This window comes from Cyprinodon tularosa, unplaced genomic scaffold (assembly GCF_016077235.1).
Source record: "Cyprinodon tularosa strain WSP-4 unplaced genomic scaffold, ASM1607723v1 ctg338, whole genome shotgun sequence".
Classification (NCBI taxonomy): domain Eukaryota; kingdom Metazoa; phylum Chordata; class Actinopteri; order Cyprinodontiformes; family Cyprinodontidae; genus Cyprinodon; species Cyprinodon tularosa.
In genome coordinates, this window is record NW_024039050.1 from 1,051,719 (window position 1) to 1,077,915 (window position 26,197).

General features: G+C 40.7%; 2 protein-coding genes across 2 annotated transcripts in view; both read left to right on the forward strand.

Annotated features, from left to right (window-relative positions):
* si:ch211-202p1.5 (uncharacterized protein LOC103909337 homolog) overlaps positions 1-4,860 on the forward strand; it is a 61,433-nt gene extending 56,573 nt beyond the window's left edge. Inside the window, exons 3-4 of the mRNA XM_038294265.1 lie at positions 1,041-1,160; positions 3,949-4,860. Of these exons, the coding sequence (XP_038150193.1) occupies positions 1,041-1,160; positions 3,949-4,051 (223 nt within the window). The 3' untranslated portion in view covers positions 4,052-4,860. The remainder of the gene's footprint in view (positions 1-1,040; positions 1,161-3,948) is intronic.
* A 7,545-nt stretch (positions 4,861-12,405) lies between these two features.
* Positions 12,406-21,734, forward strand: LOC119789428. The gene is made up of 10 exons (XM_038294307.1): positions 12,406-12,680; positions 15,313-15,594; positions 15,669-15,715; positions 15,803-15,849; positions 18,494-18,695; positions 18,862-19,017; positions 19,098-19,212; positions 19,289-19,418; positions 20,722-20,790; positions 20,875-21,734. The coding sequence occupies exons 1-9, from the start codon at positions 12,510-12,512 to the stop codon at positions 20,748-20,750; spliced, it is 1,179 nt and encodes a 392-aa protein (XP_038150235.1). The 5' UTR covers positions 12,406-12,509; the 3' UTR covers positions 20,751-20,790; positions 20,875-21,734.
* The last annotated feature ends 4,463 nt before the right edge of the window (positions 21,735-26,197 follow it).

Below are 26,197 nucleotides of genomic sequence, written 5' to 3' on the forward strand. Positions count from 1 at the left end.
AGGAACGATCCAGAAATAAGTAAAAAATTCTTAAATTAAGTATATTTACCCTTAATTTGAGCAGGTAAATAAGATGATCTGCCAATGGCATGAGTATTTTTACTCTTAAAATAAGATAGTTAGATAATATGCACTTGAAATAAGACAAAAACATTGTTTTTTCTTATTTTAAAAGCACATCGTCTTGTTCCATTGGCAAAGTGTCTCACTTACCTCCTTAATTCAAGGAAAAATGCACTTATTTTAAGAAAAAAAATAACTTATTGAGATTTCTATTTTTGCAGTGTGGCCGCTCACACTGAGCCTGGTTTTGCACTGGAAAAAGGATCTAAAAATAAGTAGAAATGTCTTAAATTAAGTGTATTTACGCTTAATTTGAGTAGGTAAATGAGATAGTTTGCCAATGGAATGAGTATTTTTGCTCTTAAAATAAGAAAATTAGATAAAATGCACCTGAAATAAGACAATGAAATTGTGTTTTCTTATTGTAAGTGTAAATTGTCTTGTTCCATTGGCAAAATCTCTCTTTTACCTACTAAATCCAAGAACAAATACACTTATTTTAAGAAAAAACAACTTATCTAGATTTCGATTTTTTTCCAGTGTGCTGGAGGTTTCTTCCTGTTCAAAGGGTGTTTTTCCTCTCCACTGTCGCCACAAGCATGCTTAGTGTGAGGGATTGTATTTGAGTCAATGAGTCGATGCAATCAACTGGTTTTCCTTAGATAGAAAACTTTGAATCAATCTGACTGGATGATCTGGTTGAACTGTAAAGTGCCTTGAGATGACTTGTGTTGTGAATTGGCGCTATAGAAATAAACAGAATTGAATTGAAATTAATAAACCAATTTAAAATTCCTTTTGCATAATTTAACTTTAAATGTGCAAGTAGAAACTGCTGTTCAGGCTGGATTTCAAATTGCACGATTCAAATGTAAAATATGAATCAGCTGGTTTTCTTCTTCAGTGACTCTCTAGGTCCTCCATAATATTTAGCAGTAAAAACTTCTCATACAAATATGTGTCTGTGTGTCTTCCAGCCACTTGGTGCCGTACGGATTCGGACCGGTTCGCCTGCGGAGGGAGCTGCAGCGCTGCTTCTGCACTGATTCTCGGGACAGAGAGTGTTTCAGCTTCTGCTCCAAGCAAACACAAACACAGTGAGTGAACACAGACAGACACGTGTGAGCGAAGCAGGCTGTGGAGTCAGTATAACAACACAGGCTTCAGGGGGTCGGTGTGGGGGCCCGGCTCCCGTTCTGGCACTCGTCCCAAACTTTAACTAGACTTCCTCCTGGAACTCAGGGTGAACGCATGTAAACACAAACACATCTATGAGCTCAGGTCCTGCTACTGTCTGATATCACAGAAACCTGCAGCAAACAACACACTTCTAGGTTTTATGAATTATCTGAGTTCCTTTTCCTCATCTTTTATTTTCTACTTTTTTTTTTAAGCATGTTATTTTTCTCCTTCTTTATTGTTAAGTTTTGTTTATTATGTTCACTGGGAAAATGATCTAGAAATAAGTAGAAATGTCTTAAATTAAGTGCATTTACCCTTATTTTGAGCAGGTAAATATGATAGTTTGCCAATGGGATGAGTATTTTCACTCTTAGTATAAGATAATTAGATAATATGCACTGGAAAAAAGACAACGCAATTGTTTTTTCTTATTTTAAATGTTAATTGTCTCGTTCCATTGGCGAAATGTCTAATTTTCCTCCTCGATTCAAGAAAAAAATGCTATTATTTTAAGAAAAAATGACTTATGTAGATTAAATTTTTTTGCAGTGTTGCAGTAATTCTGGTCCACCCGCCATCTTTACCTTATGATCCTCTAATTCTGTCGCACCATTAATAAAGTCAGTAAAGCTTTTTAGAAAACTGTTGAAGTTATTTATCCTTTAAAGCTGCAATATAAAGAGTTTCTCTGTTTTTAGGCGATCTGGGCTGCGTTTGAGCATATTGTCTAAAAAATCTAAGATGTGTTAACTAGTGTTGCAACAATACCGATCTCGTTGAGTACCAACAAATAGGGCACTGATACCATTTTAAGAGCCAAAAGTTTATTCAACTATTGTCTCCCATTCCAGTTGGGCAATAAAAAGTTCTACTGGATTCACTTTTAGTCTTTTTCCTGCTTCACAAAGGTAGGCAGCAGCTTGATAAAGCCATGATGGCAATTATTTTACATCCAACTAGTATGCAGTTCTTCATATATACACACACATCAATTTCAAACAGATGGTATCGGTATTGGCCGATACTGCACAGCCGGTTATTCAGGGTTCCTGCGGGTCCTTAAAAAGTCTTAAAAGGCATTGAATTCTTCAAAATAAAACTAAGGCCTTAATTGGTATTAAAATGTCTTAAATCAGTCTTTCGTAGGTCTTAATTTTTGAAACATCACAAATAGGAATATTTTTATTCCGATTTATGTTTGTAATCCAAATAAAACGTTAAAATTTACAAATTTTTTTTTTTATTAAAAAATAACAGCTCGCCATTATTGGTTCCGTTCCGATAGCGGAACCAATAAAGCGTTGTTGCGGCCGGGACATTTGGGAGATGCGCCATTAACTTTTTGTCTGGAAAATCTGAGCAAGTGTAAATGTAACCAAAATTGTCTCCAGCCAAGAGTTTCCTCCATGGCTAAAACCAGGGAACATCCATGAGGCTCAGTGGATTTAGTGCAAGAAGTCATTCAAGCTCAGAACGATGGGAATTAAGGCAGTGGAGTCGCACATGCGAAGCACGAAACACAAAGCGTCAAAATGGAGTTACAGAGAAACAGCCGGTATTTCTCAGTTTAGTTCCACCCTTGTCTCTGCAACGCCTCCACTTATCACCAAATCAAACATACTAAGAAAACCATACAAAGAAAAATAGCTGCAAAAAGACTTAGCACTGGTTATGTTGGGGCTTTAAAACTGATTAGTTTTGTTCCCTGCTAAAACAAAGTTTGTGAATTCAGTTAAATAATTGTTCAAATATATCTGTCATTTGTGTGTTTTTAGCTTTCTTCCTGTATGGGAAGCTTTTCAACATTTGAAACATTAGCGCAGTGGTTTATGTTAAAATAAACCTTTGGGTTAAGTTGTCGCAAGCAGGTTTTTCTTGTGTTTCTTGTGTTTCTTGGTCTTAAATTTTTATTTCAAGTGGCATTAAAAAGTCTTAAAAAGTCTTGAATTTAACTTGCCTTATGCTGTAGGAACCCGGAGCCAAAACATGGCATCAGTGCAACACTAGTGTAAACTGGGGTGCAACTATGGTTGCGGAGGTAGAACACATGACCTCACATGACCCATATACCAGCTGTCACGGGTTCGATTCCCAATCCTGCTGACCTTTGCTGAATGTCTCTCCCCGCTCTTGTAACTCACTTTCCTGTCTACATACTTTCAAAAATAACAAAATAAAGGCCACTAGAGGCAAATAAATTCATCTTAAAATTTATAAACTTGGTTTTCGAAGTAGGTAGCGCTGCTGCCTTGCAGCAAGAAGGTCCTGGGTTCAATTCCCAGCCCGGGGTCTTTCTGTATGTAGTTTGCATGTTCTCCCTGAGCATGCATGGGTTCTCTGGGTACTCCGATTTCCTCCCACAGTCCAAAAACATGACTGTTTGGTTAATTTGGACAAGTTGCTTGTCCTGTGTGTCTCTGTGTTGCCCTGCAATGGACTGGCAACCTGTCCAGGGCGGACCCTGCCTCTAGCCTGTAGACAGCTGGAGATAGGAACCAGCACCCCTTGTAAGCCAACTTTGGATAAGCATGATGGAAAATTGATGGATGTCAAAATTAATAAACCTAAACTGGAAAAAATAAGAATTTCCTAATCTTACCTACCTACCTGTTGGCTTTAAAACGATCCTAGAAAGATAAACTTGAGTAAATTCATGTTTTTATTGAGCTGTTTCACATAAACTCTCTTTTTTTTTACCTCCAGGGAGGAGAACTTTGTTATGAAGATGAAGGCCGAGAAACAGAAGAGCTACAAAAGTGCATTGTGGGAAAAACGAAGCCGGCACGCTCTCAAACACCAGACCTGAGACGGCGGAGAGGTTCAACAGAAACACCAGCTCTTCAGAACGGAAGTCCTTAAAGTATCTAAAACATCTAATATTGGACCCTTTGGACCATGGCGGCGGTCCGGGCGTGTACAGTGACATTTTTTTGTTAATGTGATGATGATGATGTTAGAACCGGAGCTTCAAACACTGACAGGCTTTAGCTCAGAAAAATCGGTGACCTCTGTGTTCATTCTAGTCCTGCTTCTAACCGTTAAGCTAAAAAAAAATCAGCAGAAAACCTCAAAGCAGAACATTTAGGAAGGTTTAGTGTTTCACAGGAGAGTTTGAAAGTTTTTCACTGGAAAAGATCCACTACACACTAGAACAACGATTCTTATGATACTGTTTGTGATTCAGTGACACAATGAAATTTTGTCACATTAAAACCAGAAACTTCAATATTTCTTATTAGGATTTTATGTGCAAAGCTAGAAACTTCTAAAATAACTCTGGATCAAAGAATTGGGCAGATCTTTAAATAGTAAGAAATGCCTTTCGGAGTTTACCTCAGGCCCTGAACACACCATCCTGATTATGAACCATGTTAGTGGCCCCATGATGCTGTGTAGGTGGTGTTCTTTAGGACGGAAAGATAAACTGGTGGTTTTGATGAAAAGATGGAGATAAATGACTGAAGCTTCAACCAAAACATTATTGATGTTCTGAAATGGCCTATTCAAAGTCCAGACTTAGTTTATTTCTATAGCGCCAATTCAAAACACGTCATCTCAAGGCACTTTACAGTTCACCAGATCATAAATTCAAATTGATTTAAAGTTTTATCTAAGGAAAACCAGTTGATTGCATCGACTCATTGACTCGAATGCAATCCCTCACATTAAGCATGCTTGTGGCGACAGTGGAGAGGAAAAACTCCCTTTTAACAGGAAGAAACCTCCAGCAGAAGCAGGCTCAGTGTGAGCGGCCATCTGCTGAGGCCCACTGGGGTTCAAGGAGACAGAGGCAGACACTTATATCCATTTGAAAATCCGTAACAAGACCTGAAAATTGATGTTCTCTGATATTCTGACTGAGGATGGGCTTCTCTTTTGGAGTAAAATCAGCCAAATTTTCCTGATGTGCTACACGGTTAGAGTCTGGCTACTACAACAGCAGCTAATTACTCCAAACACAACCAATTTTTATTCCGGAATAATTTTTCCTTTTCACAATCAAGCACTTATAATGATTTGTTGAAGGTTTTGGTTGTTATGTAACCAAATGTGAAGATAAGAACAAATATATACCACTACCTGCCTTAATGACAACAGGGTCACAGTGTTTGATCAGTCAGATAAACATCCTGACCTAAACCTTACAAATCTTTATCCCTGCAGCTTGTGCATCGTTCTGTGTCAGACTTTTTCCTTCCATTAAACTTTCCATTCATATGCTTTAATAATGTAGAGTCTAAACCTGATCTGCTTTAAAGGTGCATCGCCATGTTTTCTGATGATACAAAAATGACCAAAAACTATCCGATAATAATGGAATAAGGATTAGATCTTTTCTTTTTGAGCATAAATATACTACATATAATTCCAGCCTATGGCGCCATCTGCTGGCAGTACTGCAGCACTATCAGAATGCTAGATGGGGACCAACTGATGGATGGATGGATCTTTGTCGTTAGTATCAGTGTTTAGCAAACAAGGTGTGAATCTCAAAAATTGCAAATAATATTTTTGTGTTGCCTTTAAGAAATACTTTTTTTTGCAATCCAGTGAGCAGCAGGCGTATAAATCTTTATTAAAAAATATCAAATAACATGACAATGCACCTTTAAAGTCAGAGATTCACCATGAAACAAACAGGCTTTAAGTTCAGAGCAGTTAGATGTGCTGAGTTCAGATTCCTCAGGAAATCCTAACTTCTTCAAAAGAATAATTTCTAGTAAATCAAGATCTTTTCAGATCTCTGACTGTTTTCTTTCTTTTACCTGAAACACATGAAAAACAAATATCACAGTCAAAATAAGTAATCCAACTTTTTGAATGAAGAGTCAAAGATTCTGTGTTGGAAATAGCGGCGTCTCAGTCTACTTAAACTCATTTAAAGCATTTTTGGGGAAATCTGACATTTATCCTCAGTGTAAGCTGAGACTTTACCGTTTAACTAACCTGCTCTTCTGTGTTTGACACTTTATGGTTTGAATTAAGCTCCTTTATCCTCGGCTCAACAACTCGACCAAATCTTCATTTTGACATAAAACTTATAAAGCATTATAAAAAAAAAAATCATCATTCCATCAGATCCAAAATGAAAACATCTCGTTCGATGATGGATTGCACATTAATCGGAATGAGGATCATTTTTATCTTTGAGGATTTCCCCTGCTGTCAGAGTTGCAGACTCATTGTGTGAATATGAATAATAGTGATGATGATTATAATATATCTGTCTGTAAAAAATGTTTTTGTTTTTTTTTGCTGCTTTACTTTTGTGTATTTTCTTTTCATGATTGCATGCATTAATGCAGCAGTAGAGGCTTTCTGCTGTCTGTGTTTATATCTGTTTGCACCTTTACGTCTTCCTCCAACATGTAAACGTATCTCTGAAAAATGATGCACACAGATTAGCAGAGTGTAAAATAAAGTATTTATTTCTTCTTTAACCCTAAAAGTGTCTCCATGTCTTTGTTGGTGTTTGCTTGGAGGCGGAGGTGTTGTTTTCTGAGACATTTAAAATATGGAGAGCACCTCTAAAATTCTATGGTTTTAAGAATTTGCAACCTGTTGGAGCTTCCTAACCTTTTATACAAAGATTCACATTTTCTCTGCACACAACAAGCCCTTTATTCTCAAAGACTATCCTGACCAGCCTGTCTGATTTATACTGGCTGCAAGTCAGTCTGGTAATACGACTGACTTGTGGTATAATAATACTATTATTGCCAGGCTAGAGACCTAAGTCCACTTTGACAACCTGCCCAGTTTGATGCTGTTGCTTAATGGTTTGGACAACCTTTAAAGATGTCCAACTTACGATCCAAATCTAGTTTGTGAGCAGGTGTTCTGGATTCATTGGCACCAGGAAGTACTGTAAGTCACTTTTCCTCTCAGTTAAGGAAAATACTCATCAGTCTGCTGCAGCAAAATAAACATTAAGGGAATTTCTTACATTTGTTAAGCTCTAGATCCACAGAGGAAGGGGAAGGCCGTAGTCTAAGAAGTAGTTGGAGTCAATAATTGGGAACACTTTCAGGTGTTAAAAACTAAAAGTTTAAAGTACAAAAATCTTACAATTTTCAAAATGAATGTGATCCTTTTCTTCTGTTATGAAGTTTCCTGAAGTCTTTAAGACTCAAATAAAATTGCTGTCATCAAGTCTTTAAGTACACTCTGCTCAGTAGTAATAATCCCCTCCAAACAGCATGGCTGCATGCTTCATATTATATAATCATGTTGAAAGCAGTGATTGAGCTTTGAGATGTGTCATTTCTGATAGCGAGGTGGATGTTTGGCTCCAGTCTGAGGCTCAGCAGACCATTTAATGATGGATTAGATTCACACGCAAGGCAAACTTCCGTCATCAGTGACAATTACAAATTACTGTCATCAACATGCCAACACCTCCGAAACAAGGACCGGTTAGGCAAACAGAACAGAGTTTTATTCAGGCACTTTGCTGCCACCTGGTGGACAATTTGGATAACAGGAGCCCTTAAGAAATAAATAATTCAACTTTATTGTCATTACACTGTCACAAGTACAGAGCAACGAAATTCACTCTCTGCATTGAACCCATCCCTTTGGGGAGCAGTGGGCTGCCATTGTACGGTGCCTTAAGAGAAGTGTGGGGTTAAGGGTCTTTGCTCAGGGACCCAGAGTGGCAGTCTGTGGGAGTGGGTCTTGTACTCAGAACCTCTGGGATCCAAACACAATGCCTTGTGTGCTGCAGTTTGTGGCACTCTTATCTTGCACTAAGAAAGTTCTGGGTTAAATTCCTGACTGAAGAACTTTCTACATGGAGTTTGCATGTCTTCCCATTGGTTCTCTCCAGGTACTCCGGCTTCCTCACACGGTCCGAAAACATCCCTGTTAGTTTAATCTCTAAGTTAACCCTTGAGTGTGTGTGAGCATGATTGTTTGTCTTTGTGTGTCTCTGTGCTTCCCTGCTCATAGGCTGTATCTTGGCCTTACCTTGAGCAAGACAGTAAGCATTCAACTGTCAATTGTCTCTGATGAATGGGCTCTATGCACAGCTCCACTACTTCCTGAATTTAAAGCAGCTCCTTTGTTTCCTGTCTTTCATGATTGGATGCACTGATTAATCCAGGTGTGTATGACCTAAGTAACTGGCCAGACACACCTGGATTAATCAGTTCGTCCAGTAATGAAAGACAGGAAACAAAGGAGCTGCTTTAAATTCAGGAAGTAGTGGAGCTGTGCATAGAGCCCATTAAATCATCAATGAAGACCTATTCTCCCTCACTTCCAAAAAATGTCTCAGATATCAGCTACTTCCATCTAGTGGACAATACGTAGACCTACATCAGGATTATTCATTATTCAGGACATTTCAGAGTATAGGTCAGGAGAACAGCAGGAAGAATGTTTCCAAGATGACTTGGATAATAGGCTGTTGTGACAAACACCAGATACAGCACTGGGACTTCTCAGCCATCTGCCGAGGCCTACTGGGGTTCAAGGAGACAGAAGCAGAGATACAAAAAGCAACTGTAAAAGGTGTCCCCGTCCAGGAAACACACAGCCAGGCAGACGACCTTCGAGCCAGCTCCCATGTCAGAGGATGAAGTGACCACATCCAGCCAGTCACAACCAGAGAAACAGGACTACACTGAAAAACAGGCCGATCTCCAACATCTATAAACAAAGGTGTTGATGGCAGCAGCACAGCTGATATTTCTCTCCAGGATGGAGTCACAGCCAAACAGGAACAGACCAGATGAAGCTACTATGAGAAAAAGCAGAGAGAGCAGAACGTTAGAGATTGAACTAACAGATTCTGCAGAGTGGGAGAATAGAGATAGAATGAAGCAGAATGATGAAAAAGGGGTCCCTATGTCCTCCAGCAGTCTAAGCCTATAGCAGGATAACTATAGAGATACACTATATTGCCAAAAGTATTTGCTCACCCATCCAAATTATTGGAATCAGGTGTTCCAATCACTTCCATGGCCACAGGTGTATAAATTCAAGCACCTAGGCATGCAGACTGTTTTTACAAACATTTGTGAAAGAATGGGTCGCTCTCAGGAGCTCAGTGAATTCCAGCGTGGAACTGTGATAGGATGCCACCTGTGCAACAAATCCAGTCGTGAAATTTCCTCGCTCCTAAATATTCCACAGTCAACTGTCAGCTGTATTATAAGAAAATGGAAGTGTTTGGGAACGACAGCAACTCAGCCACGAAGTGGTAGGCCACGTAAACTGACGGAGCGGGGTCAGCGGATGCTGACGCGCATAGTGCGAAGAGGTCGCCAACTTTCTGCAGAGTCAATCACTACAGACCTCCAAACTTCATGTGGCCTTCAGATTAGCTCAAGAACAGTGCGCAGAGAGCTTCATGGAATGGGTTTCCATGGTCGAGCAGCTGCATCCAAGCCATACATCACCAAGTGCAATGCAAAGCGTCGGATGCGGTGGTGTAAAGCACGCCGCCACTGGACTCTAGAGCAGTGGAGACGCGTTCTCTGGAGTGACGAATCGCGCTTCTCCATCTGGCAATCTGATGGACGGGTCTGGGTTTGGCGGTTGCCAGGAGAACGGTACTTGTCTGACTGCATTGTGCCAAGTGTAAAGTTTGGTGGAGGGGGGATTATGGTGTGAGGTTGTTTTTCAGGAGCTGGGCTTGGCCCCTTAGTTCCAGTGAAAGGAACTCTGAATGCTTCAGCATACCAAGACATTTTGGACAATTCCATGCTCCCAACTTTGTGGGAACAGTTTGGAGCTGGCCCCTTCCTCTTCCAACATGACTGTGCACCAGTGCACAAAGCAAGGTCCATAAAGACATGGATGACAGAGTCTGGTGTGGATGAACTTGACTGGCCTGCACAGAGTCCTGACCTCAACCCGATAGAACACCTTTGGGATGAATTAGAGCGGAGACTGAGAGCCAGGCCTTCTCGTCCAACATCAGTGTGCGACCTCACAAATGCGCTTCTGGAAGAATGGTCAAAAATTCCCATAAACACACTCCTAAACCTTGTGGACAGCCTTCCCAGAAGAGTTGAAGCTGTTCTAGCTGCAAAGGGTGGACCGACGTCATATTGAACCCTATGGATTAGGAACGGGATGTCACTTAAGCTCATATGTGAGTCAAGGCAGGTGAGCAAATACTTTTGGCAATATAGTGTAGCTCAGGATAACCTGAGCCACTCTAACTAGAAGCTTGATCAGAAAGGAAAGTTTTAAGCCTAGCCTTAAAAGTAGACAGGGTGTCTGCCTCACGGACTAAAACTGGTAGTTGGTTCCACAGGAGAGGATCCTGATAACTAAAAGATCTGCCTCCCATTCTACTTTTAGAAATTCTAGGAACCACTAGTAAACCTGCAGATTGAGAGCGAAGTGCTCTGTTAGGAACATAAGGAACAATCAGATCTCTGATATCAGATGGAGCTTGGCCATTTAAGGCTTTATATGTGAGAAGGAGGATTTTAAATTCTATTCTTGATTTAACAGGAAGCCAATGAAGACTTAGACTTAGACTTAGACTTGACTTTATTAATCCCTTGGGATTACTCCCTTTGGGAAATTGTATTTCCAGTAGCAGGAAAAAATGCACATATAAGAAAAAAGAGGATGTTTAGACACAGTATATACAATAGAAAAATAAAATAAAATCAATTAAATAAGGTGTAGGAAGATGTATTGGGGGATGGGGATAGACAAATAAATACAGAGGGCTATAGCAAAAACAATGACTTAAATTAACAGTTATGTAGTGTATTGCACTTGAATGGTTGAGAAAAAAGAGTGTCCAGATTATAAAAACCAAAGCGAGTATCTACAACTCCTTCACTTCTGTTCTCTTAACTCTATCCCCCCCCAGAGAGGAGTTATAGAGCCTGATGGCATGAGGGACAAAGGAGTTCCTGAGTCTGTTGGTCCTACATTTGGGAAGGAGCAGCCTCCCACTGAACAGGCTCCTCTGGTTGCTGATGACGGTGTGCAGGGGATGACTGACATTGTCAATAATGTCCAGCATTTTGTCCAGTGTCCTCCTCTCTGCTACCGTCACCAGTGAGTCCAGTTTCATGCCGACCACAGAACCGGCCCGCCTGATCACTTTATCCAGCCTGGAGGTGTCCTTCGTAGATGTGCTGCCCCCCCAGCACACCACAGTGTAAAAAAGGACGCTGGCAACCACAGACTGGTAGAACATCCACAGCAGTTTGCTGCAGATGTTAAAAGATCGCAGCCTCCTGAGGAAGTACATCCTACTCTGTGTCTTGCCATACAGGTGGCTGGTGTGTGTTGTCCAGTCCAAGAAGAGAAGCCAGGATAGGAGAGATATGATCTCTCTTTTTCATTTTCATCAGAACTCTGGCTGCAGCATTTTGGATCAGCTGAAGGCTTTTAACTGCAGTTTGTGGACTTCCCGATAGTAAAGAATTACAATAGTCCAGCCTTGAAGCAACAAATGCATGGACTAGTTTCTCAGCATCACCCCTGGACAGGAGATTTCTAATTTTTTGCAATATTCTGCAGATGAAAGAAGGAAATTCTAAAAACCTCTTTGATATGGGATTTAAATGACAGGTCCTGATCAAAAACAACACCAAGATTTTTTTACTTTATTGATTAAAATCAGTTTAATCCCGTCTAAATTAAGTTACTGACTAATCGGCTTCTTTTTCAAAGACTTTGGTCCAAAGACTATAACTTCTGTTTTTTTCTGCATTCAGGAGCAGAATTTTCCTCAGAACTCTGGCTTCAGCATTTTTGATTTAATTTAATTTGATTTGTTGCTATAAAAATGTGTAATTAAAGAAATAAAATTAATTAATAAAATAATAAATAGGTTATCAAGGGGAACCCCCAAGCTCCCCTTGGCAAAGCAAAATCTGTTCAACACAATAAAGCACCCAGACTACCATTCTGCTTACTATGATGCTGGACAGGACAAAAAAAAAAGAAAAAAAAAGGAAAAAAAAAAAAAAAAGAGAGACAAAAAAGAAAAAAAAATAATTTAATTTGATTTGAATTACCTTCAGAAAACGAAATTGATATAATTAATATAAGATTTATTTACTTAATTATTATCTTTTTGGGTGTTGTGTGGGAGATTTTATATATAGCATCCCGATCCACACTCTATTCCAGTAGATGGCGGTAATGCGCATCAATAAGTTGCTTGCCAGCCGCCATGAAAAGAAGAAGAAGAAGAACCCCGGAAGAAGAAGTCGTAAACAGAGCGCACGCGGTGAACTCTGGCTGCTGTTTGATTCTTTCCCCGGTTTCACAGCCGAAACATGATCCCTGCTTCTGTTCGAAACCGAAAGAAAAGCCAACCGGCTCTCGGCGTCAGCAGGAAGTGCGCCGTTTCCGGTTGTCCGAACAGCACGGGCAGCTTGAACCGGAGCGCGCTGAACCGACCCCCGAAACGGTTCTTCAAGTTCCCCACAAACCCGGACCAGCTGAAGGTACGGAGGCTCCAGGAAGTAGTCTGAGCCCAGAGTTAGAGGGAGGTTTAACATCTTTGGCTCGGTCTATTTTATGATCTTTAAAATAAATTAACTGGAAGTTAAACAGTTTGAAGCTCAGTTGATCCATTCACTTCCTTCCCTCCTTCTTTGCCTCCTTCCATATGTTTTCCATCCTTCCTTCTGACACAAACTCTAGCCTTTATTTCTTTATTCTTTTCCAGTTTTTCTGCTTCTTTGTTGCCTTTAGCCGTTTTTTTTTCAGTTAATCTATATTTCTGTCTCCATTTCTCTTTTTAATCTTTGTCTCTCTCATTTCTAGTGCAGTTAATTATTCATTCCTACACCTCGCTTGTCCTTCCACCTGTTTTTTTTTTTTTTTTTTGCTGCTTCTCTGTTGAAATTCTGCTTTTTAGGAAATATTTTTCATAAATAACTATTTATTATTTTCAAAATGGTCAGGAAGGGCTGAATGGAGGACCAGTAGTACCATATTTAAAATTAAATGCAATTAATTGCGCCCCAAAATACAATAAACTAATGAATGTAGGTAGAAATTAAATAATACAGTAAGACATAAATGTTTAATTAGCTTCTTTATTTATGCGCCTTTGAGATAATTACCTTATTTATTGTCTGTTATAATCTTCAACTTTATGAGTTATTTTATTTTAATTTTATTTATGTGTCTGTTTTATTCTTTGTATTTTTTACCCTATTTATTTCTGCTGTGCTTTTTACATTTCTCTATGTCTTTCTGCCTCATTATGCAAATGAGGGTCTGTGTCTAAAGGTCAACCCATTGGTTGGCGGCCCATCTCCTTAACTCACACAGCTCAGAGAAATACATAAAAAATATTTTTCATAAATAACTTTATTTTATATTTTTAAAATGGTCAGGAAGGACTGGGCAGTCTGGGATCTTGGGTCTGAAAAGGTGATTTACTAAAAGTTCCCTATTTATTAAATCAATCAGTCCATTTCTTATTCCCCCCCCCCCCCCCCCCCCCCCCCCCCCCCCCCTTGGAATCTAAAAAACTGATGCTTTACATTGGAGCTCTTCAACAGGGGGATCCACGCAGGTACTGCGTTGGGTTCCCGAAAGCTTTGGTTATTTAGACTTTTTTTTTATTTTATTTTTTTATTCCTCCATGCAATTTTTTTCCACTAATCGAAATGTCTTTAAATCTACATTAACATGAATTCAACAGACTGTAGTAAACAGATAAATGGAGGTAGAAGATGTCTTTCAGTCATCAATGATGACATTCAGCGACACACAGGAGCTCTTTCAAGCTGGGCACCGTTTCATTCACAACACCTGTCCCATCAACCAGGAATCAGAAATACTCTAATACTCCCAGGGAGAAATTACTTTAGTTATGTTACTCCATGTGTAATAGAGTGACTATAGGACCAGTTTGATAGAATACTATTTCACACAGTATATACAATCAGGTGATCCCTGCTCCATCACCCCATCAGTTTGGGGTTCCTTGGCCTGGAAAACATTGAGGACTCCTGCTTTACATCTTTCCCTTAAACTGTTTCCTCTGTTTTTCAAACAAAAGCCATGTTACAGTTTCATTTTAAACAGGAAGAGTGAAGGAAATATTTGTTGCACGACGTCTAAAATGTTTTACTTTTAAAGTCGTAGGGAAATCACATTTAAAATTTAAATAATTCTGCCTTAAATGTGTATATAAATGCACTCTTTATCAGACTATATTGTCCCAAAATTTAGAAAGTTTCTATTAAATAAATCCTGTCTTAAAATCTGTGTTTTTTTTTCGTTATCTTCTGCAGGCCAGTTAGTTCTACGTCAGCCTGAACACCTAAATTCGACCAATCATATATCAACGGTCGTCTGTCAATCAAATATTTTCGGTCATAGCATCTATATTCATGTTTCGCAGCTAATATACGCAACGGTTGAAATCAGAATCATTTCCTTTCCTAATGAGTTCCGTCCCAGTGTTCACGGGGATGGACGTCTGTGTCTTCGGCAGGCGTAGAGCTAACAGAACTGGCAGCGCTGCGAGGCAAGGGCTCAAACATGTACGGCTGGAAGCCTTCTACACCAAACCAAGCTTCTGCCGCCCTGGCGTCCTCTTCCACAACATCTTCGTCCCCGCTTTCCTCCTCTAAATAAAAAATAGATTACGGAGGAGACTCATCCACGACCTCCGACACTAAACTCTCCTCCTCTCGCATGTTTCCTCTGTCCATAGCGTTCCTTGACAGTGTCGTTTCTACTTGGTCCCATTGTAATTTCCCATTGGGAACCTGCTAGCACTAAGTTGCTAACTGGTTAGCAAGGTGCTTCCGACAAACCAGCCACAGCCAAGCGTGCTTGCAAACCTTCCGCCTCAAGAATCCTGCCCCCTTGATAATCACTTTATTCAGTCGTGTAAAGTCGTGTACCATTCGGGAGAATCCGGAAATGCAACCGTTGGAACAGCCGCTTCCCTACGGCTTTAAAAATATATCTGTAATCCGCCTCATCCTGATGCTCGTCGCTTCATAAGGATTCTGCATTGCCCTGAAAGGACAGTCACTTTAATAAAACATGGTGGTGGCAGCATCATGCTGTGGTGCTACTTTGTTTAAGTGGAACCTTTTTCCCTCTTAGGTGTGGCTGGCCGCGCTGAGGGAAACCAACAGAGACCCGTCTGAGCAGCTTTTCATCTGTGAGGACCACTTCCTGCCGGAGGACATCTTTAAAAACGGGATCAGCAGCGACGCCATCCCCATCATGCCGCCGTACGTGGATGGAGCGCAGCAGCTGATCAGTCCCTGGAGCTGTGATTCCCTGGAGGAGGAGGAGGAGCAGTGGCCCACCAGGCACTGGGATACTGAGGAGGAGGAGGAGAAAGAGGAGGCTCCTCCTCCTTCAGCAGCAACTCTGCAGCAGGTAAGGAGTCGATTTTCATCCTCTGAAAACCTTTATTTTTATCCAGTTACTGATTTACTCCACTGGTTCTGTAGAATCCAGACAGAGGCCCGGATAACCCATCAGGACCAGAGTTAAAGAGGTGAAAGGATCTTTATCATTTGGGCCGATGTCACACTAGATTTTAATATGGAGATCTTTATTTCATCAACTGTTTGTTTTTATTCAGAGATTTCTGCTCTGAAAACGAAGCAACCAGCTGGTTCATCAGAGAAGGTGAGTCCCTGAAAACCGTCTACAGATACGAACGTTTCCCCCTCAGCTTTCCTGCCGTCGGTCATCAATCATTTACACCAAAAGGCCTCAAGTTGGTAACAGTCTGGATGGTTTCAGTTCGATCCTTTGTTTTAAGGAGGCGTGTCAGCAGGAACTGGGGCTGGATGGCTCATAATTAATCATTGTTTTTTTTATTTACCAGAGGGAAAAAGGCTGAACTAAAATATTCATCTTTTAAAGGAAAAGTCTGATCAGAAAGGAATGATCAATGGATCATTATCTAAACCTAAAACTAATATGTTTGTGATTTAATGAATTTAGCGATAATCAGTAAAAAGATAAAAGTAATAATTTTCGTTGCGATCTCTGATTCCGGGAGCGGCCATTTTTGCCCAAATATATTAACGCAATAAAAAGAAGTACTTGTTAAATGTCAGAGCTCAGTCTGTCTTAGAAGGTGTTACTTTAGATTCTATTTATTTTATTTCTATAGCACCAATTAACAACACGTCATCTCAAGGCACTTTACAGTTCGCCAGTCACATTGATTTGAAGTTTTCTATCTAAGGAAAACCAGCTGATTGCATCGACTCATTGACTCTTCAGCAATCCCTCACACTAAGCATGCTTGTAGCGACAGTGGAGAGGAAAAACTCCCTTTGAACAGGAAGAAACCTCCAGTAGAACCAGGCTCAGTGTGAGCGGCCATCTGCTGAGGCCCACTGCGGTTCAAGGAAATGCCAAAAACAGCTGTAAAAGGCGGCTCTGTCCAGGAAACACAGCTGGGCAGAGAAGCTCCGAGCCAGCTCCCATGTCAGAGGATGAAGAGAGCACATCCAGTCAGTCAAAGTCAGAGAAACAGGACTACACTGGAAAACATGGCCGATCTCCAACATCTATAAACAAAGGTGTTGATGGCAGCAGCACAGCTGATATTTCTCTCCAGGGGTGTGTCGCAGCCAAATCACAGATGAGATGTAAAATTATAGCAAATATGGGGAATAATATGTTAAGATTCTATAACGGGAGCAATATGGTTTGTCGGAGTGGAGTTTCCATATGATGATGTCATAAGAAGGGCGGGGCCCCGAGCAGATCTGGTACCTACACCGGGGCCGTTTCTCAATTCACAAGAACGCGAGTATGGACTTGCGTCCTCAACCAAGGATGTTCTAGAGAATAATATAGAAAAGTCTGGACTTTGGGAGAACAGGAGCACACATCATACATATGGGTCAATTGGAACAGATGCGTACTGATGACATCACCACACGCTTGGCTCATCTGGAGCTGCAGTAAATCTGTTACAAATAGTCTCTATATGATAATAAATTCTGACTTTTTTCATTTAGTGGGGGAATAATAATTAACACAGTCAGATAAACACAAGTCAAATGAACATTTTGCCAAATAAAACAAAAAACTCTCCGTCAGATCCAGCGGTCCTTCACACGTGGCTGTGCAGAGAACGAAGACGGGCTGCCGTGACCTTCGGATGTCCGCCGGAGGTCCGCTGGTTGCCGCGGTCCTCTCAACTTCAGAATAAATGTTTTTTTTTTTTTTTCGCATTAAATCAGTGAATGGGCCACATAATGATTCTTAGAGTATAAAGTTCTCGCCTTAAATTATCTTAAAACGTACTTTTATCAAACAACAGAAAAGTTAACTTTGAACCTAATACAGGGTTCCCGCGGATCCTTAAAAAGTCTTCAATCCTTCAAGATAAAACAAAGGCCTTAATTGGTATTAAAATGTCTTAAATCAGTCTTTCGTAGGTCTTAATTTTTAAAACATCATAAATAGAATTATTTTTATTACGATTTATTTTTGTAATCTAAATAAAACATTAAAATTGACTTTTTTTTTTTTTTTTTTTTTTAAAAATAATGGCTCGCCATTATTGGTTCCGTCACGATAGCGGAACCAATAAAAGCGTTGTTGCGGCCGGGACATTTGGGAGATGCACCATTAACTTTTTGTCTGGAAAATATGAGCAAGTGTAAATGTAACCAAAATTGTCTCCAGCCAAGAGTTTTCTCCATGGCTAAAACCAGGGAACATACATGAGGCTCAGTGGATTTAGTGCAAGAAGTCATTCAAGCTCAGAACGATGGGAATTAAGGCAGTGGAGTCGCACATGCGAAGCACGAAACACAAAGCGTCGAAATGGAGTTAGAGAGAAAAAGCCGGTATTTCTCAGTTTAGTTCCACCCTTGTCTCTGCAACGCCTCCACTTATCACCAAATCAAACAAACTAAGAAAACCATACAAAGAAAAATAGCTGCAAAAAGACTTAGCGCTGGTTATGTTGTGGCTTTAAAACTGATTAGTTTTGTTCCCTGCTAAAAACAAAGTTTGTGAATTCAGTTAAATAATTGTTCAAATATATCTGTCATTTGTGTGTTTTTAGCTTTCTTCCTGTATGGGAAGCTTTTCAACATTTGAAACATTAGTGCAGTGGTTTATGTTAGAATAAATATTTGGGTTAAGTTTTCGCAAGCAGGTTTTTCTTGTGTTTCTTGTGAATTTGGTCTTAAAGTTTTATTATCAAGTTGCATTAAAAAGTCTTGAATTTAACTCGCCTTATGCTGTAGGAATCTTGTAATACTCTGAGCTCTCACCGTGGGTTCGGTTCTGTTTTCAGGCACCTCTGTGGCCTGCCTCACTCGGGGTTTCCTGGAGCTTCTGATGGCGGCTCCAGACCACGCCGCGGACGTCAGAGAGGTGGCCGTGAAGCTCCAGACCCACATCCACCGCGTTCACACCGTCATCGACGTCCTGCTGGGGATGGACCTGGTCCAGACGGACTCGGATCAGATGGATGATCAGACTCGGGTCAGATGGATGTAAGCAGCTGATCCGACCTGTTCTGGAGACGTGGGGAAAACGGAGAATTCGGCATATGTATTGTCCATCAGTCTTTCTGTCCCTTCGTCTTCAGGAACATCAGCAGTGAACTGATGAAACCTGATGTTCTGAGCAGAACCTTCTCTCTCTGTGTTCTGACTTCAGAGGAAGCAGTCCCATCTACAGCTTCCTGTGGAGGGACACGCTGCAGTTCCTGACCATGCTGCAGAGGCTGACGGCCATGGAGGACGAGGTGGACCAGCTCTTTAAAACCTGCGCCTGGCAGCTTTTCGCCCTCACAGAGGATGAGGAGAACGCCGCATATCCTTTCGGTTCTGAACGAGGCTGCCTGGCGTTCTGTGAGGGACGATTATCAGCTGTTAGTCTTAACCATCCTCCACGCTCGCCTACATCAGCTGCCAGGACGTCTGCCGCCTCGGAGGCCTTCAGCAGCAGACGGCGATCTTGATCCGATCTCCTCCAGAAACCAAGCTGACCATCCCTCCTCCTGACGAGGTGAGCAGAGAGCCGCCATTAAAACGCATCCTGCTGCGTGCTCAGCCGGTTCTCATCCTTTCTGCCGGTCTTCCAGGACGGGATTCAGATGAATCTGGTTTCAGAGAAGGGTCCCATCGTGGCGCTGACCTGTGAGGTCGGACCGCTGAACGCTGAGCCCAGCAGGGTCTTCTCAGCGCTGGAGAGTCGCGTCAGGATGAAGGAAGGTGAATTAAAAAAAGTATTTTCATTCAAAAAATGAAGCTTTTAGCATCATAAATCTGTGAAACCTCCACAGCATCAGCTTTAGGTTGTTAAACAGAGAATCCAACCTGCTTCTCTATTTAATCTTTATGGATTTTAGCTCCTTTAAATCTACATACATTTAAAGTGCACAGCATGGAAATCATGAGTCAATGAGAAAGAAAAGAGAGGAATAGAGATTAGAAAAGCCATTTCTCTTAAAGCTTACTTGTTAAGAATCAATGGCAGATTTTTCTTTAGAAATATAAGCATCTCTGCATTTTTGGCAGACAGCTTGTTCCTCTTCTCATCTACAATATTCCCTGCTGTGCTAAAAAGTCGCTCACTATCTACACTTGTGTATGGAGCACAGAGGTAGGGTTGTGCTGCTTGTGCGAGAGCGGGGAAACGACTTTTATTGTCTCGCCAAAAAACAAGCGGCTGTCCGCTCCATGGGATGACTGGCTCTGATAGGTAAGGGTTCATCTGCGATAATGTTGAGCTGCTGATGTCACCGCCACCATGTTCCCCGTCTTCATCCAACAACTCAGCATACATCGCGTTTAAGGAGCTCGTGGTACTTTCTCTGGGGGCTCGGTGCCAGTCGCTTCCAGGACAAGGGCATCAGAAAGCAGCCCGCGAATCTGGGGCTTGAGTGCGTCGGAGAAATATCTGTCTTTATACCTTTTTTTTGGTTGAAAAGAAAAATAAAACTTTAATGGATTTACTTAAACAAACAAGATTTTTTATTTTAGCTGCGCGTAGATTACCTAAATGCACTACCGAGCCACCGTCCGTTTTCTTCTTCTTCCCCACTTCCAGTCGCATACCAATGCAGAGCAACTACAGCGCCCCTAGAGGAATCGGAGGAGTGAATCCAACAAGTAGTGCGTCTCATCGGCCCATCTGATCGGCCTTTATGGAGACCGCCGATGAAACTATTTAAAGCCTTTATTGGCCGATAACGATCGGTGACCGATCAATCGGAGCACCCTTAATTTTCTCTAAACACTTGAAAAGATAATTCTTCACTTCTTTACTTTGTGTGACAGTTTTTCCTTCCATTTAATTTTCCCACACGCGTCTGTCGAGTAACGGAGGGGGCGTTTCCCCAAAGCGCGTGTCGAAGCGTGATTCATTTACACTTTTGCAGCTCCACACAGACTCTTTGCGCAGTTTGGGTTTCTGACCCCTGGTTTTTTTTTTTTTTTTTTTTTTCTGCCATCCTGCTTGAAATGACAGAAGTAAGGAAACTGATCAGGTCTTCATGTTCTATTTACCTACCAGCAATAGGAAGCAAGAAGCTGCAGATCTAGGAAAGGAAGAACGAGGATAAGGATTTCCGGGCGGCTGAAGGTAGAGGTTTAATTTCATGGAGTAATTTTTATCTAGAAGCACGAAAAATCTGCTCATCTCTGCTGTATTGTTCTGTTTTTCTAGATTGTGCGACGGTGCTGATGAAGACGCCTCTAAAGGAGGAAAGGCCCCATGATGGAGGCGATCCTGGAAGCAGGACTGGAGCTGTAAGGAGCAGAGAGAGAGCGGCCATGTTGGAAGCCATGGTGAAAACCTGGACTGTAGTTTTCCTTTAAATGTTTACTAGAACTCAGTGACCACAGCGCCCTCTGGTGGCTGGTTGATCGCTGCAGATGTCACAGCCTCCGATGAGAGAAGATCTGTTTGGTCAAAGCAGCTCTTCCTTCAGGTGGACAGAAACAGGACTGTGATGTTTTTATGGCGTCATCAGCTGGTTGCTGCAGTTACTGGATCCTCAGCTGGTCTGGAAATTAAGGATCAGGGATTTTTCAAATGAAGCCTTTCAGTTCACCATCTTCGGTGTGGACGTCGTTACTGAGTTTGGACCAACGCAAGTTTTGCCTATCAGTTTACGATGGAAGCTGTAATTATTTAATTGAGGCTGCAGGGCGGCGATAGAGAGCAGGGCAGCAGCAGCAATCTTTGATCTGGACTCATCTGACGTCTCTGATCCATTTCTTTTCATTTGAAAATTGGTTTATTTTGGACCGGAGACGGGATAAAGTATTTTGTTTGTTTGTTTTGTAGCTATCAGGGTTTGTTTACAGCAGAAATTAGTGACATTTCCACACACCTGGATGGGATCAGCAGTAATATTGCTGCTGTTTGCAGGAAGGGTTGATCTGCAGCTTCACGAGCAGCATTGGACTGAAGTGTTGTGCGAAAATTTTATCTGAACTGGAAATAGTTTGGAGTCACTATTTTCTTTTTTGTTCACAATCTTGTGAAATGCATCAAAACTAATAAAGGTTTAAACAAAAGAATCGAGAAAGAACAGTTTTTTTTTTTTGGCAGCTAATTTTTTTTCAGGGAAAACAAAAAAAAAAAACAATTAAATGTGGCCTAATTGACTCAGACTTGGACAACTTTTATTGTCATTAGTGTATACAAAACAAAATTTCGTTTGGTACAGCTTTTCAGACGGTAAAGGAACATTTCCATTCCACAAAGTGCAGCAGTGGTCAAATGTAAACGGTGTGGGAGGAAAAAAATAGAAAAATATGGTCCAAAATAATGCATTATCCAGCACTAAAATAGTGGTATCGGTGAGTACCAACCAATAGGGCGCCGATACCATTTTGAGAGACAAACGTTTATACAACTATTGTCACTCATTCCAGGTAGGCAATAAAAAGTATTTTTCCTGCTTCACAAATGTAGGCAGCAGCTTGACAAGTCATGATGGCAATTATTTTATATCCAGGTAGTCTGCAGTTCTTCATATATAAACACATCAATTTCAAACGGATGGTATCGGTATCTAGCCTGGGTGCCATTCCGAACTTAGTCCCGCCCACAACGTTTGAGGTCGGGAAGTTCGGTCTGGCATTGCTCAATAGTAGCGCGAGTATGCTCGCCTAATATCTGGCGGGCCAATCAAATTGTCAGGGCGGGCTTTATACGATGATGGACAGATGATCTACAGTAACGTAATCAACCACGTGGCCAAACGGCGATACAACTTGGCGTGAACGACGAGGTGGATATAGCCAGCGGTCGTTGCCAGCTCCTTTTCGGAAGCCTGGAATCCTGGCTGCTGAACAACAAGTGGAGGGACATGCTAGGCAGATCATCTGACTGTCTGATTTAGTAAATAACTCACAATGTCGTGATATTATTTCCCATGTTGTAAACATAGTAGGTAACGTCATTACACGATCCGTACCATCAGCTCATTTGCGCGTGCAGAATAACTTCCGGTGGCAATATTTCCTTTTTCTTACTTTTTCATTCTTTTGTATTTTTTAGAGGCATGGGTTTCTTTTTGTACATCTTTGTTTTTTCGTCAATATTGCATTTTCTAAAAATAAAAAAACAGAAATACATAAAAAAGTTAAATCGCCTTGTGATATTTACTTTGACTGCTCTGAGCATGCGCAAATATACGTCACACAGCGTATATATTTAAATTTGTTTAAATACTTGATTTACTCTGTACTTAACTATGCACTCCAGCAGTACTGATCCCACAATGGATTCATTTGCTACCTTTCCTGACCTGCAGTTTTTCATTGATAAGGGAACATTTCCCGAAAATTTGGATTTTTATTCCAGAAAAATGACGTCAAGCAATACAATGGATTGAATTTAAAAAGCATCCATTTCTTCCAGAAAAGTCTTCAATATTGTCTTTACGATGTAGTTTAGTATTCTTTAATTATTTAAGGATATAAATAGAGTTTTTTCAGTACCGTAATTACATTATTTTTCGGCGACCCGGAAGTTATTCTGTTCGCGCAGGCGCAAATGAGCTGATGGTACGGATCGTGCTACCGGTACGGATCGGGTAGCGACGGGTAAAGGCCCATTCATACCTCACGTTTGGCCTGCACGTCCGTATTTCTGTCCGTACGTTCTATCTGTTGACTCCTTCATACCTCCGTCCGTTGAGGTGCGCAATAACCCGTATTTCCTCTAGGTGGCAGTGCTGGGCGCCAATGATTTGTCATTGATCAAAACATGGCCAAAGGCCCATTCATACCTCACGTAAAAGACTGATTCGGATACGTGTGGAGTGTTTCATACGTTCTAACCGTCGATTTCGTCCGTACTTTGACACGAAAATTGGGAGCTTACGCTTACGGACGAAACGGATCAATACGGAGCAATACTACCGGAAACGGTGGGGGCGCTATTGAGTTTTTAGTACAAAATGCAACAGAATCAGGTCTTGGACCATCGCCATGTTTTGATCAATGACGAATCATTGGCGCCCAGCACTGCCACCTAGAGGAAATACGGGTTATTGGGCACCTCAACGGACGGAGGTATGAAGGAGTCAACGGATAGAACGTACGGACAGAAATACGGACGTGCAGGCCAAACGTGAGGTATGAATGGGCCTTAACGTTGTACGTTTGAGGTCGGGAAGTTTAACATGCGTCACGCACTCCGTTGCTCTTATTGGTTGTAGGTCTATCCAATTGAGTGCAGAGGCTTTTTTTTTCCTGGTTCGTTCAAAACACGCCCCATAATCACAGCTCTATGGAGCAGCATCAGACTCATTCTGACTAGAATTGAGTCGGACTACGTCAGGCTTATCGTCAGCCAGGTATCTGTATCGGAGCCAAAAAATGGCATCAGTGCAACACTAATATGGAAGTTCAGGATTGACTCCCTGAAGTCAGCAATTAAGGAATTAATTGACTCCTATAGATATCTACGTTGGTTTGGATAAACAGCTTTTTTTTTCTTTTTTTTTTTATGAATAAAGTAATTTGAGATATGTTTAAAAAATATATTCTTCAGCACAAACGGATTTCTCTATTTCACCGTGTTCTTAGGAAACTGACCAAGAAATCTGGACCCAATGCTAAAAAAACACTAAACTGTAAAAAGTGTGAAAAATCCTTCAAAATCTTCTCTTAAGATGATTGAATGAGATTCCTGTATTAAAAAAAGAGGAAAAACTATATGAAACAAAAAAAAAAAAACAACACTTTTGGTGAAACTTTAAAAGCAGAGATTTGGGGAAATGACTCACAGTAGCAGCCGGATTCATCAGTCTACAACCAGCAAACTGTTTAAGGAGGATTTTAGATGAAATCCTGAAGATGGATTTTATTGGATTGTTGAAATGTTATTTTTTACCTGATTGGTCTGGAATGTTCCCAGCATGCTTTATTCTGTTTGGAAATGAGTTCAGAGATCTCAGCCAGCAGGGGGCAGCAGTCAGCTGATGGTAAACAGGGTCACAGGCTTCCATCCAGGAGGTTCTGATGATCTAATTTTCTGATTTTCTGTCTGATTTTTAGCAGAACTTTGAGTCGGAAACTTGAAGGAATCTGACCCCTCATCCTTTATGGAGCCGGTTCTCAGGTTCTGTCCCGTCTCCACTGGGGTAACGACACAACAATCCTATTGTAAAAAAATAAAATACTCAATTATACCGTTCTTTTAAGGTCTTTATTGCGGTTTGAAACATGAGTATTTTTTTTACTAAATGTCTAATGAACTATACAGTCATGGGAGTAGGTTTGTATAGGGACCATAGGGACATGTCCCTACCAAAATTTTGGAACGACCTACAATTAGATGTGAATAACATGTCTATAATTTACAATACAGCTTTGTTGCAGATGTAGAGGAGCTCTGGATGGAGAATATTGACAGCAAAAACATCTTTTATCTAAAAATTTTGGTATAATTCCAGCTCTAAGTCGGTTGCTCGTGAGCTCAAGACATGTTTTAGAGTCTCTATACTCCAGTTATTGTCAACGATTACTACATTTTTTGACATTTCAATAATCGATTATTCCGATGAATTGTTTCAGAGCAAGATAAAATACATAATATGGGTTAAATGGAGTAACTACAGCCTAGATGAATTCTAGAGTGAAATTAATATTCTAAATGCTCAGTGTCGGTTCCAGTGCTCATGTAAATGCAATAAATTTATTTTGCATCCCTTGAATGTTTTATTTTTGCTTTGTTTCATGATACAGAGAGAATATTTAAAATATAAGAGTGGGTTTTAGCTCTGCACAATTATTAACAAACATATTTAGACTATATTTAGTTAAATAGGCACACTTACTTTCTGTCTTAGTCGCTGGTAATTTCAAATGCAGTGGAGAAAAGTCATAATTCCTCATTCATCAGATGCTTCAAACATTGATAAGCAGGATTATAAAACTTATACAAATGTAGCAATAAAAGCTGCTTTTCTCTTTAAACAAAATACACCCCGGTTTTAAAGTCGAGCATAAACAAACGAGCATCCAGATTATTGCATAGGACCAATAACATCAGTCCAATAGTGTCGTTACAAAAAGTTGAAATCAAACCTACGCCCTTGTATTTTTTTAACATAGTAATTAAAAGTCCCACTGTCTGCTTTGCTATTGGTGTCGTGTTCAAACGGCTCACCATCATGGTGAAATCTGCCATGTGTTGCGGTATAAATAAGGTCCCGTCAGTCAATTTAGTATCAGGTGGTTTAAGACGGATTTTTTGCACCATTACATTTGCAAAGAGGCGTCCCAGTCCACTATTGCATAGGGGGCCAACCAGGTGTCAGTGACGGGGCCCCTAAGCAACTGCATGCTCTGCTTACCGTTGCGCCATTGTCCGTCTCTCAGGTGAGCAGATGTTTTTAAATCTAAGGGAAACATATTCCAGGACATTTTTATGCTTTTTTGGTGACATATTCACTCTTTTTATATTGTCATATTTTTTATCTTTAATGGCATCTTGCTTTAACTCTATGTATGCTACTCTATATAAG

What these genes read in the sequence shown, in the direction of transcription:
- LOC119789428 (XM_038294307.1), top strand. Translation starts at nt 12,510, where the DNA reads ATGATCCCTGCTTCTGTTCGAAACCGAAAGAAAAGCCAACCGGCTCTC. An exon ending in TCAGGACCAGAGTTAAAGAG is followed by an intron (nt 15,716 to 15,802) that starts GTGAAAGGATCT and finishes GTTTTTATTCAG; the next exon opens with AGATTTCTGCTCTGAAAACG. An exon ending in CAGCTGGTTCATCAGAGAAG is followed by an intron (nt 15,850 to 18,493) that starts GTGAGTCCCTGA and finishes TTCTGTTTTCAG; the next exon opens with GCACCTCTGTGGCCTGCCTC.